The 16,792-nt window shown below is 40.3% G+C and overlaps 1 protein-coding gene across 2 annotated transcripts in view; it reads left to right on the plus strand.

Moving 5' to 3' along the window:
- LOC140469419 (early estrogen-induced gene 1 protein-like) overlaps positions 1-16,792 on the plus strand; it is a 113,923-nt gene that overhangs the window by 54,286 nt on the left and 42,845 nt on the right. For both annotated transcript variants that reach the window (XM_072565921.1, XM_072565922.1), the window contains exon 2: positions 15,399-15,519. In XM_072565921.1, coding sequence (XP_072422022.1) covers positions 15,399-15,519 — 121 coding nt within the window. The remainder of the gene's footprint in view (positions 1-15,398; positions 15,520-16,792) is intronic.

Here is a 16,792-nt window from a genome sequence, read left to right on the forward strand (position 1 = left end):
CAAGGGACGTGAGGGGAAACATTTTCACACAGTGGGTGGTACGTGTGTGGAATGAACTGCCAGAGGAAGTGGTGGAGGCTGGTACAATTGCAACATTTAAGAGGCATTTGGATGGGTTTATGAATAGGAAGGGTTTGGAGGGATATGGGCCGGGCCGGGTGCTGGCGGGTGGGACAAGATTGGGTTGGGATATCTGGTCGACATGGACGGGTTGGACCGAAGGGTCTGTTTCTGTACTGTACATCTCTATGACTCTACAAAACATTCCTGATAAAACCATAAGACATTAGGAGCAGGAATTAGGCCATTCAGGCCATCGAGTATGCTCCATGATTCATTCATGGCTGATAAGTTTCTCGGCCCCATTCTCCCTGTAACCCTTGATCTCCTTGATACACTGAAATCTATCTATCTCAGTCATCGATTAGAGTGGTGCTGAAAATGTACAGCAGGTCAGGCAGCATCCGAGGAGCAGGAAAATCGACATTTCTGGCAAACGCCCTTCATCAGGAAGGGCTTCCTGATTAAAAGCTTTTCCCTGAAACATCAATTTTGCTGCTCCTCGGATGCTGCCTGACCTGCTGTACATTTTCAGCACCACTCTAATCAGAACCTCTCTCGGTCATAGATCTATTCTTTAATTCTCTAATGGAGTGCATCCTGTTAATTGCTCCATTTGGAAAACCAGGGCAGAATGATGGGCTAAATGACCACCTGTGCTTGTAACCATCCTGTGATTCAAAAGCAAAAGTAATCTGCATCACAATGAGATACCATGCAGGTAGTGCAGGCATCAATACTAGTACCAATCTATCTTGTTTGCTTAACATTGATTTAGAAACAAAGAATGGTGTATCTTTATACATCCAGCTTCAGCCGATGTGGAGTAAAGTTCTTTTGTTAATGTCTTTGTGTTTGTAAAGTGAATATCATCAGCATGCAGCAGTTCAATCATGTCTGCTCATTATTTGAGCCAGAAGAATATTTTACTGGAACAGTTTGCCTTTTATCAGAAGATTCCACCTTTTCAGTGTCCCTGGTTCCATCATCTTTTCCATTCCCCTTCCCACCAAATAAAAATGCTGTTTTCCAGCTAAGAATTTGTAGTGGATGAACAAAATGAGCAGTAAGTTGCATTGCACTGGGTAGCACAGATGTACAATCCATCTCAAAAAAACAAACCTTGTGTTGAGCATGCATTGACTATTGGTTTCCATTGCTGTCATCTGACTTGTTTGTGACAAATATTAGTTGATGACAGTGTTGGGCTCCATTCCAGTGCCTGTCAAGGTCATTAAGCTCACTGACACAATCTGGGATCAGGCGCTAAGATACTGGAAATCGGCCAATATCAGTGGAAGTGTAGTGTATAAATTGTTGGTGTCAGCAGGAAAATGATGAGAGCGAGAGAGAGAGAGAACTGAGGATTTTAAATAAAGTCCTTGTTTCTGATTCATGATTGAAAAGTTTAGGATCAAATTTGTTGTTTCTGGATCACTTGTCCAGTGTTGTAATCTCAGCACGCTTTTGGATTCTTCTTTTCCTTTGTGGCTCTGGTGTTATCCTGTTGTATTGCACTTGCACCTTTCACCTCTCACCAGACAGCAATCCAGCTCATTTAAAGAGGGAGGCAGCATTGTGGTAATATCGCTGGACTTGTAATTCAGAAACCTGGGCAAATGCCCAAGGGATGTGGGCTTAGATCTAACCATGGCAGCTAGTTGAATTTGAATTCACTGAATCATGCTGAAATATAAAAGTAGCATCTGCACTAGGAGGATTGTCTGTATCTCTGCTTTCCATATTACAAGAAAAAGTACCAAAGCACTGGAGGAAGAGCATGAAGTATCTGCAAAGATGTTCCTGGAACTGAGGATGCAACTGTCAGGAAGACTGAAGTAGGTTGGAAGCTCCATTCTCAGTTGAGAGGGGGTGGGGACGAACTAGGAGAGCAAAGGCTATAATGAGACCTGCTAAGATGTTTTTAAAGTTGAGAAAGAACTTGACAGAATCGAGGTGGGAAAATTGCTTCTAGTTCTGGGCTGACCCCAACATGGCATTTAAATGTACGGTAGCCATATGTGTGAGTAGATCAAATAAATGATTTAGAAGGAATTTCCTTCCCAAGTTAGTGACAAGAATGCAATTTGCACCAAGTGGTGTGGTTGTAGCAGATGTAGAAATAAGGGGGGAAGGGGCAAAGTGGGGAGGAGTTTTGTAAGGAGTAGGAACACCTTTAACCAGTTGGCCTGAATGGCCTTCATTTTATGCTGTTGATTCTTGATAAAACTTTGGCACAGCAAGTCTTAAGTTTCTGTAAAAAAGCAGAAAATACTGGAGAAGCTCAGCAGGTCTGGAAGTATATGTGGAGAGGCAGAGACATGACAATTAGCGTTCCAAGTAACCCAAAAAGACTTTTCTTTGGATCAGGGTTGCTTTTTAAAAAATTATCACCACTTTCATTTCAACTCTTAAATCTGCTGTATAGAGAAACAAGATAATTACCAGAGGATATGGTTGCAATTGAATCATATGACAGTAAGCAAAGGTCTTGTTTCCCATGACCAGCTCCAAAACATTACTCTTGGTTGTACTGTTAATCTTGATCTTAAGTTCTAAATGGATTAATTAGTGGGCACTATCAACTCTGCAATATTCAGCCTTGCTTGCTGGAAAGAACCAGTTGGCTCCATAAATTGTGTTTAATCTTATTTCCATTGAAAGTTTGTCTTTATTTTCTGCATTTTGTTTAAACCACTTTGGAAACCACAATCATCTTAGTTCCCCTTTATTGTCCGACACAAATATTCCCTGAGGGACCACTGTCACATTTTTGTAAGACAAAAAAACAATTTTGCTCTGAGTACTTCAGACTATGTTTTTGTGCATATTTTTACATTTTTTTAAAAAAGAGTAATAGGCTGGGACTGTTTTCCCTGGAGCATCAGAGGCTGAGGGGTGACCTTATAGAGATTTATAAAATCATGAGGCGCATGGATAGGATAAATAGACGAGATCTTTTCCCTGGGGTGAGAGAGTCCAGAACTAGAGGGCATAGGTTCAGGGTGAGAGGGGAAAAATATGAAAGGGACCTAAGGGGACAACATTTTCATGCACAGAATGGTGTGTGTATGGAATGAGCTGCCAGAGGAAGTGGTGGAGGCTGGTACAATTACAACATTTAAAAGGCATCTGGATGGGCTGTTTCCATGCTGTATATCTCAAGGACTCTAGCTTATTTGGATAAGCCCAGAAATATAATCTACCAGAACTGGAAGTAACAAATCAACTGCTGTACCTCAGACAGTGATAGTTTGATGTTGAATTATGCTAACCAGTGTGTTTCAGAGCTATCGTCTCATTGCTGTAGCCTTGCTGTGTGCAAACTGGCCCCTTGCATTTGTCTGCAAACCATAAGTGCCTGCACTTCAGAAACTGTTTATAAAGTACTTATCACATCCTGAGGATGTGAAAGACTGTTCAGATGTATTAGGTATACATCCAGCTTGCAGATGCCACAACAGCGGATGAGAACAAGCCGTGTGACCACTCATGGACTAAATTAACCTTTTCAGTTTTCAGTTTACTCCCATGCCATTATTACAGTTCTGAAAGAACTCTTGAGTGTTGTGCTTTTATTTTCCTCTCCACTTTTAAAAATACTTCTGCCCCATTTCACAGCTGTTTGGTGTAGCCTCCAGAATACCTACCTAGAGACAGAAGTTTCAGTGAATTGGCTGCAGACAGTTCATGACCTGGACGGACAGAGATAGCAAGATGAGCATAGTTCTGGGGGTGCCATGTTAGTCTTGGTGCTGGTGTGGGGTGAAGATTGTGTTGGAGCAGCTTGAAATTTCATTCACTGTTTCTGTCGGTCATGATCCCCAGTTTGTGAACCACTCCTTTTACAATATTATCTAAATTATTGTCAGTTTTAAGCAGCCGTGTCACTATCACCCCATTAGCCCCTCCCCCCCGCCACCCCATCCCAAACCCGATTACCTCACCTTGAATGTTTTATGTGCAAAACATCAAAAAAAAGGGGCAGTAGAGGCTTTTAAGTGATTGGTCTGAACTCTGCAAGGCAGAGCATCACTTGAGTCATCTGTCTGGCTGCCTATACGTTTTCATATCACCAAGCCGACTTGGACAATATCTTCTAAACCCATGATTGTTACCATCTAGAAAAACAAGAGCAGTAGATTCAACTTTCCCTCCCAACCACTCATTATCTTGACTTAAAACTATATCCTTTCACTGCTGCAGGCTCAAAATCACAATTGTTATGGTGCAGAAGGCTATTTAGCCCACTGTAGCTGCACTATCGCTGAGCATTTTAAGTTGGTGTCAACTTCTTGCCTTTTCCCTGTAGCTGTGCACATAGTTTCTTTTTCAATAATAGTCCAATGTCGTCTTGAATGCCTCAATTGAACTTGTCTTCACCAACTTCCAAATAGTGCATTCCAGACCCAAACTGCTCTCTACATAAAGGTTTCTGTCACTATAGGAGAAAGTGAGGACTGCAGATGCTGGAGATCAGAGCTGAAAATGTGTTGCTGTAAAAGCACAGCTGGTCAGGCAATATCCAAGGAGCAGGAGAATCGACGTTTCAGGCATGAGCCCTTCTTCGTTTCTGTCACTATACACCTCTTTTGCAAAACAATTTAGACTGCACTGCACTATCTGGTTTACGAGCAAGCGTAGTTGCTCCCTGTGTATTCTGTTTAGATCATTTGTGACTTTGAAAACTTTTATCTCAACTCCTTTTAGTTTTCTCTCTGAGGAAACAGTCCCAACTTAAGTTTTTCTTCATAATAAGTGTCTCATCTTTTGATCATTCTCATAAAACTCTTGTATACTCTCCAATGCATTTGCATTCCTCCAGCTAAGGTCTAACTAGTGTCTTATATCAGTTCTTCATAACTTCCCTGCTGTTGTATTCTGTGTCCCTTTTAATGAGACCGACAATACTGTTGTAATACTGCTTTATTAAGCACTTCTCTCTACTTGCCTACCTTTAATGAATTATGCAAAAATACACCCAGTTCTTCAAACTCTTTATCAAAGTTTGTGTAAAGATTTGTAGCCCAGGTGCTGGTTGTTGTGGTTGTGGGTATGCTTGCTGAGGTGGGAAGTTGGTTTGCAGACGTTACATCCCCTGTCTAGGTGACATCTTCAGGGCTTTGGAACCTCCTGTGAAGCGCTGCTGTACTGTGTCTTGTGGAATTTATTTGGTTCAATTCCTGCTGCTTCCAGTTGCCGGTAGCTGGACAAAAGACTCTATACCCATCACATGCAAAACTAACGTGATTCACAAGATTCCATGCAAAGACTGCACCAAACACTATATAGGGCCAACAGGCATACAACTAATAATCCACATTCACAAGCACCAACTAGCCACTAAACACCATGGCCAGCCCTCGCTATTAGCCATACACACAGATTCAACTGGGACAACACAATGGTCATCGGACAAGCCAAACAGAGGACAGCCAGAGAATTCCTAGAAGCATGGCACTCAGCACAGACTCAATATACCAGCCACTACAATGAACAGCTGGAACTGGCAGACAGTTGATTATTCTTATTCTGGATTGACTAATGTAATTTTCCACCATCCGCGTAAACTTTGTTACAATGATCACTGTTCTAAATGTTTCCTCACTGTCACTTGACTTACTTGGCCCACTGCATTCTGAAGAATCAAGTCTCGCGGTGCCTCCTTTCTTGTTGGACTGGACATATCCTGCTGTGGGAAATTCTCCTGAATACAATCCAGGAGCACTTGCCCCTTGCTATCCCTTTCGCTACCACTTTCCCACGTGATATTTGGGTAATTTAAATGTCCCATTATAGCCACTGTTTTATGTTTGCACTTCTCTGTAATTTCATTGTAGATTTATTCCTGAATCTTTTCTGCTAGTCTGTGATCCACAGATAACCAAGCACTGTAATTGCAGTCTTGTTCCTTGACTCTAGTCAAATTGATTTTGTCCTTGAAGCTTCTGGAATATCCTTTTTTCCCAGCACAGCTTTCATTACCCCAAATGATACTATTTGTTTTATTTCCTTTCCTATTGTTTTTGAATATCTTTTAACCAGGAATAATTAACACCCAGATCTGCCCTCCCTTAAGTCAGATCTACATTACCGCCACAATATCATCATCCCACGTAGCAATCTGTGTCTGTAATGCCCTGGTCATTTTGATTGTACTCTGTGCATTCACATTTTTGCAGTATAACCCTGACTTTAAGCTTCATTACTTTCTCCTTACTCTGACTTCATCTTTTAATTAATAGTCTGTAATTTAGTGCTATCTGCCTCTCCTAGCATTTCGAGCATCCTAGTATTACTTTTGAGCACCCTAGTTTTCTGGTTTCTTCCTGGTTCTCAAGCTCCTGCTGTGTTAATTTAAACCCTTCCCAAAAAGCCTGGATCCCCCTCCCTCAGTGTTGTTGGTGGAGCTGCACCAAATTGACTGCAACAGTTCAAGAAAGCATTTACCTATCAGCGTCTCCAGGGCAATTGAGAATGGGACATAAATGCTAGGGTAGACTGCAATACTCATATCCCGGAGTGACTTTTTAAAAAAAAAAAATGCTGCCTCATCAATTTACTGTGACACTGCAATGCTTTGCAAGTTGCAGGAAACCAACATTTCTGTCAGCCAAGACCAAAGGCAGAATCCTTTGGATTCGTGCACTTGATCTTTGACCTTGCTGAAGCTTGGAAAGCCCAATTGTGTTCACCAAACTGCATTTCTACAAACCATAACAGATATGGATGCTGAGTCCATAAGAATATACTTTAAGCAGCCTGATGTGTGATAGTGGGCACCCAGAACCATTATGAAACATATAATGACTTAATGCTGGATTTCCAATTGTGAAGAAAGCGTCAGTGTGATATACTTTGTTACTCCCAATGCAACTAATTGGTTTGGCCAATTGTATGGTAAAGTTATGATTGTAGTTCTACACCAATATCAGCTATTTGATTTTGGCCTGTAATTGAATCTGGAGCATCCAATGCTTGGAATTAGTGGTTGGAGATTAAGGCTTCTTTGTACACCAGAACTACACGATAAAGTAAAATTGTTCTAAATGACTGAATTTGAAGTTTTATTTCGTGTGGCCTAATCGAGGAGGTGGGATGAGGAAGTAAGAGTTCTTTAGACAAACTTGTGCATTCTTCCTAAGGTCACCAGTTTTAGTCTCCATTGCCTTTTTTCCTGCTTCTATCACCATAGATTTTGTATAACTTTGAAAATTAAGCGTTCAAATTTTGCACAGGAATTTGATCTCGACTGCATCCTTAATCTTTTCCTCTGATTTGACTATTTCGTTTAGAAGATGGTTTTCCCATTGGTTCGTGTGGTGTATTTAAGTTTTGCCCCAGTTCATGGATGATTGCTAAGAATGGTGAATTGGTTAAGGGATCTATTATCACCAGTGAACCGACCTGTGGTCTCAGTTGAAGTTCTTCTGTGTTATTTAGCAATTAAGAAATGGGAACTTGGATATTTTTTGTTTCCTCTATCTCCATATCTGAAGGACGGCTTGACTTTTGTCGCCCCTATGCTGTAGACCACAGCAAGATTAGCTAGCTTAGGGCAGACTAGAGATGAGAGACTTTTCTGAATTGTAAGAATGATGTGATGCACTTGCCCTAGCTGACATTGTTAAAACAATTGAACCCAATGGCGTTCTCAACTTGCAAGGTGATCAAGCCCTTTTTTTAAAAATAGCACAACCTATATTGCTTCTGCAGAATTTTTTGAAAATTTGACCTTTTGCAATGTGCAAAGTCATCAGCATGTCTGTGGACTGATTACATTTTTGGCTGCTTTCCATCCCTACTTTTCAACCTCTGTAAAAGTGCTGCATAGCTCAAGGGCTCCTCACCTTGAGGAAAGTAAATTTTGTATTTGGGAGCATGTGTTCAGTTAGTAATAAAAACGTTTTTGCCAAATAAGTAAGTTTGAATGGAAGGTGTATTTAGTGTTTCAGAATTTTCAAAATAATTTATCTTACAGTACATTAGTTTTGAATTCTTCTTGCATGAAACGTGCAATAAAATAAATGTTGATACCACAGTGATTCCAGAGTACAGGAACTGTGTGTTAAGCTTGACTTTGAAAAGAACAGCTCCCTTAATTCTAATCTTCAAAGTGTTTGGCTGGGACTAGTCCAATCTCAGTAGATGGCATTCCTTGCAACTAGTAAGCAACAGATTGTTTATGGTCTCAAGGTGTTCCCATAAAATATCTGTGAATAACAGCCAGTCATGAAACTGACTAGTGTTTATTGTTTTGTAAAATTAAAACTTATTTTGAAAACTTTTAGTGTTAGTACTTTGGATAATATTTAAAATTCTAAGGCTATATTTTGTTAAAGAATGAGTCTTGTGCTGAGAGCCAAGAGTATGAAGCTGGGAATGATCACATTTTCTATCTTTGGTGTTGGTGCTTTTCCAGCAGAGTAAAGGAGCTCTGCTTAGACCCGATTAACTTGTATAACAATACTAGAGGTGAGGGCCAGACATTGTCTTTTTGGGAAGTAGATAGAGGTCTGGGAATACTGTGACCAAGTTACAAAGAGTTAAATTAGTCCTCATTTTAAAATAATGTATCTTTTCTCTTGGATTTCCAATTCTAAATGCTTGAGTACATGTCTGCAATGGAAATTACCCTTGCAAATTTAGCAGGCCAGGGGTGCTAGGGTGTAATTACGGAGACACATTGGTAGGAGGTGTAATTACAATGTCACAAGTTTACATAGGCAACTTCCATTTGTAAATTTGAAAGAATTTATAATATAGCAAAGTTGCCATGAAGTATCTGCAGCTGTAAGATATACATAAGATTCAAATACCTTGCTTTCCAGAATGAGTTAGTGTGGCCTTTGGGACCCCCAAAGCAAAACTTTTTCTGAAGTTCTGTCAACGTTTTCGTTTTCCTAGGTTTTTGGCATAGCCCATCATTTTAGAGGTGGGGCGGAAGAGTGATTTTATTTTGTAACATTTTTCTAACATTTTAGTATCCTTATTCTGACGTACCTACAGTACACAGATGTATCCTTGACCAAAGGCACTACATGTTTTCGATTACACAAGGGGAAATGTCAGTTCCTGGCCTTTGACGGACTGGGGATATGAAGCAAAAAGAAGTTTTCCTTTTGCCAGGATGTTGATGTAGGTTGTAATGTCAGCTCAGTTAAAGGGGCACAATGATGGCGTGGTGACAATGGCACTGTATTGTTAATCCAGAGGCCCACACGAATGCTGTCTGCACGTTGTCGAGGAATCAAAAGTAATGGATCAGTGGCAGGCAAGTGAGCGTGAGGAGTATTAGCCCTGATCCTATCGAATAACAGCAGGTTCAAGCGTTGAAACAACTTGCTCCTGTTCCTATTACTTACAGTTTTTATAATTCGAATCGCACAATGACTACTTTTGAATTTAAATTGTCAATAAATTGAAAGTTGGTCCCAATAACAGTGACCATGGCAACTATCATGAATTGTTATAAAAACCCACTGGTTAATAAAAACAAGGAAACTTCCTGTCTTTACCTAGCCTAACCTAAATCACCTCTACATCCACAGCAATGTAGTTGACTTGTAACTGCTTCTCTGGAATAGCCTCGCAAGCACCTCAGGCATGGGGAACAAATGTTGGCCTTGCCACATCTCTGTAAAGAATAAAGAAGAAAAACATTGATTTCAGGGGCATTCATTTCCACACCTTGTACTTAAATGTTACTTCACTGGCTGTAAGTGTTTTGATTCTGCCTCAGTTTTCAACGTGCCTTGTTGTTGTTATCTGCAGCACCTGATGCTGATGTAAGCTTCATTAGAGATTTCTGTTCAAAATCAAATGAAATTAATTTTAACAACAGCAGTAGTGTCCCTACCCCTGAATAGAGAGGCCGTGGTTCATGCCCCCCTGCTGCAGACGTGTTTAATAACATCTCTGAAATGCTGATTAAAGCAGTAAGCTAAACAAAAAAAAACTTAATTTTAAATATTGACATGTAACTAACTCAAATGTGGATTTGAAATGAATGCAATCAACATCATGAAGACTTGCTTTGACAATATGTGAATTTATCTCTGCTACCCACAGGATGAAATCCTCAGGTCTCAGGTTCAGAAGCAGCAATAGCTTCTGTGCAGCTCCTTATGGAGCCATCTGACTCTCTCAAGTCTTTCCTCTCCACCCCCCCACCACCACCACCAACACCAACACCCTGTCTCAGTTCACAGTGAGAAGCTCGTGGCAATTTTCCACCCTCAAAATGGAGTCACAGTGAGAAAGGATTTGAGAAGCACTGATCTATCCCTCAGTATTAATGTGTATGCTTCAAATGTTGCAGGTATTTTCCCACCACACTTTGCGCATGGCAGATGTAAAGGATGTTTGTGTTACAAATGTTGACTCGGCATCTGCTGAGCAGAGCCGAGCACATCTTGATTCCCCATGGCTGTGCTGTGTGTATGCAAACAGGAATTGTGGGGTGGGGATTTTGGGGAAGAAATTTGGGGTTGGGGGCAGGGACTGCCAATATCCTCGCACAGCCTCAAACCTTTTGTGAACAGAACGTCACTGGTTACACTTGACCTGAATCCAATTTCAGTATCCAAACCTATTCACAAGGCTGCAGGGAAGCACTGTGCAGACATGTTAATTTGAAAAAAAGTATTTCCTTTACCAAATGTAATGTTTATGTAGCCAGTTGGAGTTGCATTTCTCTACAGCTGTTGTCTTAGCATGAAGCAGATCACTCCTACACTTTGAAGACTGTGTGCTGCCTTTATGCTTTGAGTCATCTGTGGTGTAGTCAGTGGACATATTTTGGTGCAAACTCAATTATTTGTGTTTGCAGTTTGTGTTAGCTTAATTTTGCCTAACATTATAAGCTTTATGTCTGGGGTCCCTGGCTATATAATAGCAATATATTATTTCCACTGTGTAATTCTGTTAGAGGACTGAAAATTATTTATCTTCACTCCTGCTAAAACTCTGCTGTTTAAATTTTAATATTGTTTTATCTGCTTTATGGAAAATATGCAGACTCTTATTTATAGCTATTTGGTATTTTTGGGAGTGGACCAATTGTGGGTCTCTGCAAACCAGTGCCTGCCCCCTCCCAAGAAAAACCTCTTTCCCTCTGAATGTCTGGGTCCATCATTGTCACCCTCAAATTGACTGATTTTATTCTGATGAAACTTGAGGTTGAATTTATTTCGGTCCTTGAGGGTCTCGATTCTGACATCACCAGAATTGCATCATATTTGCAACAGTAAGAAAGTTAAGACGCCTTTGTTTCATCCTGAATGTGTCAACCGTGCATACTGTGTTCCATGAATACCTTCCGAAATCCTGCAACACAGCATGTACCCGGTTGTTATTCTGCGTTAAGATTGTTGCCCGTGAGTCATTGCACCAGGATGTTTTTAATTCTTTTGGATTAGAAGGTGAATTTTGTGCTGTTTGAGAAGAACTGTGAAACGGAATGTTTTTAATTTTTTTGCATTCATATTAACTTTGAGCATTGCTAACTGAAGTATAGCATAATGCTTTTGCTGTATTTCATCTTCATAATTCGATCAAACTATTCATCTTGGTTAAATTCAGAACTCAAGTGCTTTGGATGAAGGACCAGTTTTATATTGTATTCTCTCTATGACTGCTACATTGCCTGATGGTTTCTGACTAGCTCTTGCCTGCAATTTATTGTATGGAAAGACTTTGCTATTACTCTCACCCTTAACAGGATTAGCCGTTGCTGCCCACTGCTGTGACTGGCTGTAGTAAAACAACTGCTATAACTTCTGATTTCCAAATTCTTGATAAGGTTGATCTGGCATTTTTATTTTTGTTTCGGTAAATTTCTCTCTCCATTTGTTTGTTAACAGCATAATATATATTTCAAATAATTTGCTATTTAAATTCCACATGTAGCTGTAATGTACAAAAAACTTGGACCTGTACTGAAATAACTTGAGATGATTAAGCTAATACTAGTGGATTCACAAGTAGGTGCTTGCAATCTCTAATGCAAGATATCTGTTTCTCCTATCATGAAATTCAAAAAGTGTCATAACCAAGGCTGGAGGAGTGCACAGTCACTATAGTCCCACTGCTCCGTGAGTTGCAACCTATAGTCATAGAGATGTACAGCACGGAAATAGGCCCTTTGGTCCAACTCATCCACGCTGAGCAGATATCCCAACCCAAGCATACCAAACACCGCCTTCACTATCCTATCTACCTGCGACTCCACTTTCAAGAAGCTATGAACCTGCACTCCAAGGTCTCTCTGTTCAGCAACACTCCCTAGGACCTTACCATTAAGTGTATAAGTCCTGCTAAGATTTGCTTTCCCAAAATGCAGCACTTCATATGTATCTGAATTAAACTCCATCTGCCACTCCTCAGCCCATTGGCCCATCTGATCAAGATCCTATTGTAATCCGACATTACCATCTTTGCTATCCACTGCACCTCCAATTTTGGTGTCATCTGCAAACTTACTAACTATACCTTTTATACAAATGATTTGGACATAGTATAAATGACAAAAAGTAGTGGACCCAACACCGATCCTTGTGGCACTCCACTGGTCACAGTCCTCCAGTCTGAAAAACAACCCTCCACCACCACCCTCTGTCTTCTACCTTTGAGCCAGTTCTGTATCCAAATGGCCAGTTCTCCCTATATTCCATGAGATCTAACCTTGCTAACCAGTCTCCCATGGGGAACCTTGTCAAACGCCTTACTGAAGTCCATATAGATCACATCTAACGCTCTGCCCTCATCCATCATAGAGTCGAGATGTACAGCACGGAAACAGACCCTTCGGTCCAACCCGTCCATGCCGACCAGATATCCCAACCCGATCTCGTCCCACCTGACAGCACCTGGCCCATATCCCTCCAAACCCTTCCTATTCATATACCCATCCAAATGCCTCTTAAATGTTGCAATTGTACGAGTTCCTCTGTATTACTTCTTCAAAAATCTCAGTCAAGTTAGTGAGACATGATTTCCCACGCATAGAGCCTTGTTGACTAGCCCTAATTAGTCCTTGCCTTTCCAAATACATGTACATCCTGTCCCTCAGGATTCCCTTCAACGACTTGCCTACCACCGACGTCAGGCTCACTGATCTATAGTTCCCTGACTTGTCCTTACCACCTTTCTTAAACAGTGGCACCATGTTAGCCAACCTCCAGTCTTCCAGCACCTCACCTGATACAAATATCTCACCAAGAGGCCCAACAATCACTTCCCCACCTTCCCATGGAATTCGAGGGTACACCTGATCAGGTCCTAGGGATTTATCCACTTTTATGCATTTCAAGACATCCAGCACTTCCTTCTCTGTAATGTGGATATTTTTCAAGGTGTCACCATCTATTTCCCTCCATTCTATATCGTCCATGTCCTTTTTCACAGTAAACACTGATGCACAACTCGTTTAATATCTACCCCATCTCCTGCACCTCCACATAAAGACTGCCTTGTTGATCTTTGAGGGGCCTTATTCTCTCCCTAGTTGTCCTTTTGCCCTTAATGTATTTGTAAAAACCCTTTGAATTTTTCTTAACTCTATATTTGCCAAAACTATCTCATGTCCCCTTTTTGCCTTCCTGATTCCTCTCAAGTACACTCCTACTGCCTTTATACTCTTCTAAGGATTCACTTGATATATCCTGTCTATGCCTGACATATTCTTCCTTCTTTTTCTTAACCAAACCCTCAATTTGTTTAGTCATCCAGCATTCTGTATATCTACCAGCCTTTCCTTTCACCCTGACAGGAATATACTGTTTCTGGAGTCTCGTTATCTCCAGTTGAAAAGTGTGGTAAAGTACAGCATTCGTGATGGAGGGCTTATGCCTGAAATATTGACTCTCCTGCCCCTCCGATGTTGCCTAACCACCTATGCTGTTGTAGTGCCACACCTTTTGACAATAACCCTATGTATGACGCCTCACTGTTGGAAAGCTGTCCTAGTTTTGTGATTTTGGTTAGAAAACTTGGTTATTTTGTTTTACAATCAGTGTAGAGAAAAGTATTTCACATATACTTGCCTCTGATTTGAAACTGTATATCTTCAACTTTTCTTTTTAAACAAGGCACCTTATATTTGCAGAGTTGGAGATCCACATTTAGCATGGGAAGAGCAGGTTCTGTCAGTGACACGAGTAGGAGTCAAATTAATTAAATTGACACCACAAGATTCAAACTGACACTTTATCGATCCTCAATCCAGTGTTCCATCTAGCTCAATGCTTTCCCAAGAAATCCATTCGGGAATTTGAAATAATTTGTTTTCTTAAAGAGTGGAGAACGTGTGGAACCTGTTACTGAAATGGCTGTTTCTGTACCCCATATCCCATGTAATCAAAATTCATCCTAATCAACCTATTCAAATTTTATTGCCAAAATTATATTGCTTCTTGTTATAAAATGACCTGATGCTCTTGACTACATGGTTGATATTCATCTTGGCTTAATAGTTCCATGTTCTGCTCTGAAACGTCCCCCAAGCCTAAAGCCAACTTGCCGCATCCCTCAAATTCTGGCCACTTACACACCCCCCAATTCATATTGCTGCACTATTGGCAGCTGTACCTTCAGTTGCCTAGGCTTTAATTTCTGTGATTGCCTTAGTAGGATTCACTGGCTTACACTGTCTCCTCCTTTACAATGCTCGTTAAAACCTACTACTTTGATTATGTTTTTGGCCATCCATTCTAATATCTCCCTTGGATGGTTTTGGATCAAGTAAGTTTTGTTTGTTAGCACTGCTGTAGTTCTTGAGATACTTTAGTGTGTTAAATGTACTAAATAAAAGCAACTTACTTTGGTTTGCCTGAAGAAAATCATTCAATGACGCCAGCACGAGATGTTTGACAGATAATTTGTATTCTGTTTTCAAAATGATATGCTTTCTTTATGAATGTGTAATGCTAAACAGAACTTGCCCAGTTCTAAAGGTCATGCCTGACCTAGTTTTTGCCACGTGTACGTAGATTATAAATAAAGCTGAGCCTCTCTCCTTTCTTCCTTTGAAGGTGTTTTCCCAATCTTAACCTCCATTTTAAACCGTTACAAAGTGTGGCCACAAGCTTAAAACAAAATCATGAGTCTCTCTCCAGACTGACCAGTGGTGAGAGGGCTTTGATTGGAACTGACCTCAGAAACTGAAAGCCTTGGTGGGAAGAGGTATCCAGTGGTGTTTGTGGTACAAAATCTGTTAGTTTAAAAATTGGCCAGATGAATAGAGGGTAAAATTCCAATTTACTTGATCTTAAAACCATACTACTTCGGAAATGCGATGTCAGAACTAAGGCACAAATTTGTCATTTTTTTTCCCACAGGGAGGAAGTTCAAGAGAATTGTGTTCGTTGGCAGAAGAAATTCAGTTTCATTTGCAAGATGAGTGCAAATCCAGCAACTGGAGTACTGGATCCTTGTATCTGCAGAGTATCCGTACGAAAGGTGGGTATCCCAGAATGTTAGACTTCAATCTTATCTCAGTGCAATACATATGAAAGAGACCTGTTTTACTCTGAATTTTGTTTATGTTTTGTGAAATGACATAACCACCATGTGTTGCATGGTGTTCAACACTAGTGAAATTCACATGTGGGAATAGATTCCTTTGCCTGAACAGATTTTTTTTTGGTTGTTTAATCTATTCATATGTAACTTTACTTCCGAACTTGGGGTAACCTGTGTGTTCCTAGAGGATCTTAAAATAAATACCTTTTTATGTTGCGCATTGTAATCATGAACTTGATTTCAAAGTGGCCCAAATTTTACTCTCATAATAATAATGATGGGATTAAAATTAGGGTAAAGGAATTTAAGGTAAGTTTGTTTTGACTGAATAATAAGTGAGTACTCCTGTTGAGCAGTCTGTCTGGCCTGGTGGGGGCGGTGGTGTGGGGGAGGTAGTTGGGATTGTGCGAGGGAAGAGAAAATTGCAAGTGTGGAGTCTCATTCTGTCAGAAAACAATTATTGTGAGAGATATAAATTAATATATTAAAATATTTTTGTTTTACACTCGCTCTTTTGCACCCTCACTCTTTTGCACTCTTGCTCTCTGCCTCTTTCACGTTCGCTGAACCTGTCAGTGAGAATTCTTTTATCTGATTGGTTGAAGAATCTCGTGGACCATGCCTGCTATGATTCCACATTTACACTAAGAACACAACGTTTGAAATGAAGGATCAGTAGAAGTTCTGCAGACAAGCCTGAGTAACTGCACATGAGTTGAATGAATGAGGTTTACAAATGACCTAGATTTTCCTCTCAGAAAAGCAATAACAGCAGAAATTGCTAGAGAAACTGAAGCAAGTCTACCGGTAACTCTAGAGAGAAAGCAGAGTTAAAATTTCGAGTCCAGTAAAAATATTTCCGAACTCCGAGCTCAGAAAAGCAATGTCCCTTTGTGTCTGAAATGGATTAATGATCGCTGAAATCTAAAGATTTTGTTCTCAACTGCTATTCCAGCCTGTTGTTTTTGTTAGCTATTTTCTCAATACACAATTATTGCTCTTCCTCTCCTAATTTATTTCCCTATTTTCAATTTGTAATGAATTTTCTTCTTTTTAATGCAAAAGAATATTACTGTATTGTTTTATAAGTGAAAAGGCCTGTGCATCACATTGGATTTATTGGAACATTGTGATCATAGGTCAATATTTTGTATGGCTTCACAAGATTTTCATGGCTCAGTCAAGTTTCTGACCATATTTTCGTATTCCA

Source organism: Chiloscyllium punctatum, chromosome 49, assembly GCF_047496795.1.
Source record: "Chiloscyllium punctatum isolate Juve2018m chromosome 49, sChiPun1.3, whole genome shotgun sequence".
Classification (NCBI taxonomy): Eukaryota; Metazoa; Chordata; class Chondrichthyes; order Orectolobiformes; family Hemiscylliidae; genus Chiloscyllium; species Chiloscyllium punctatum.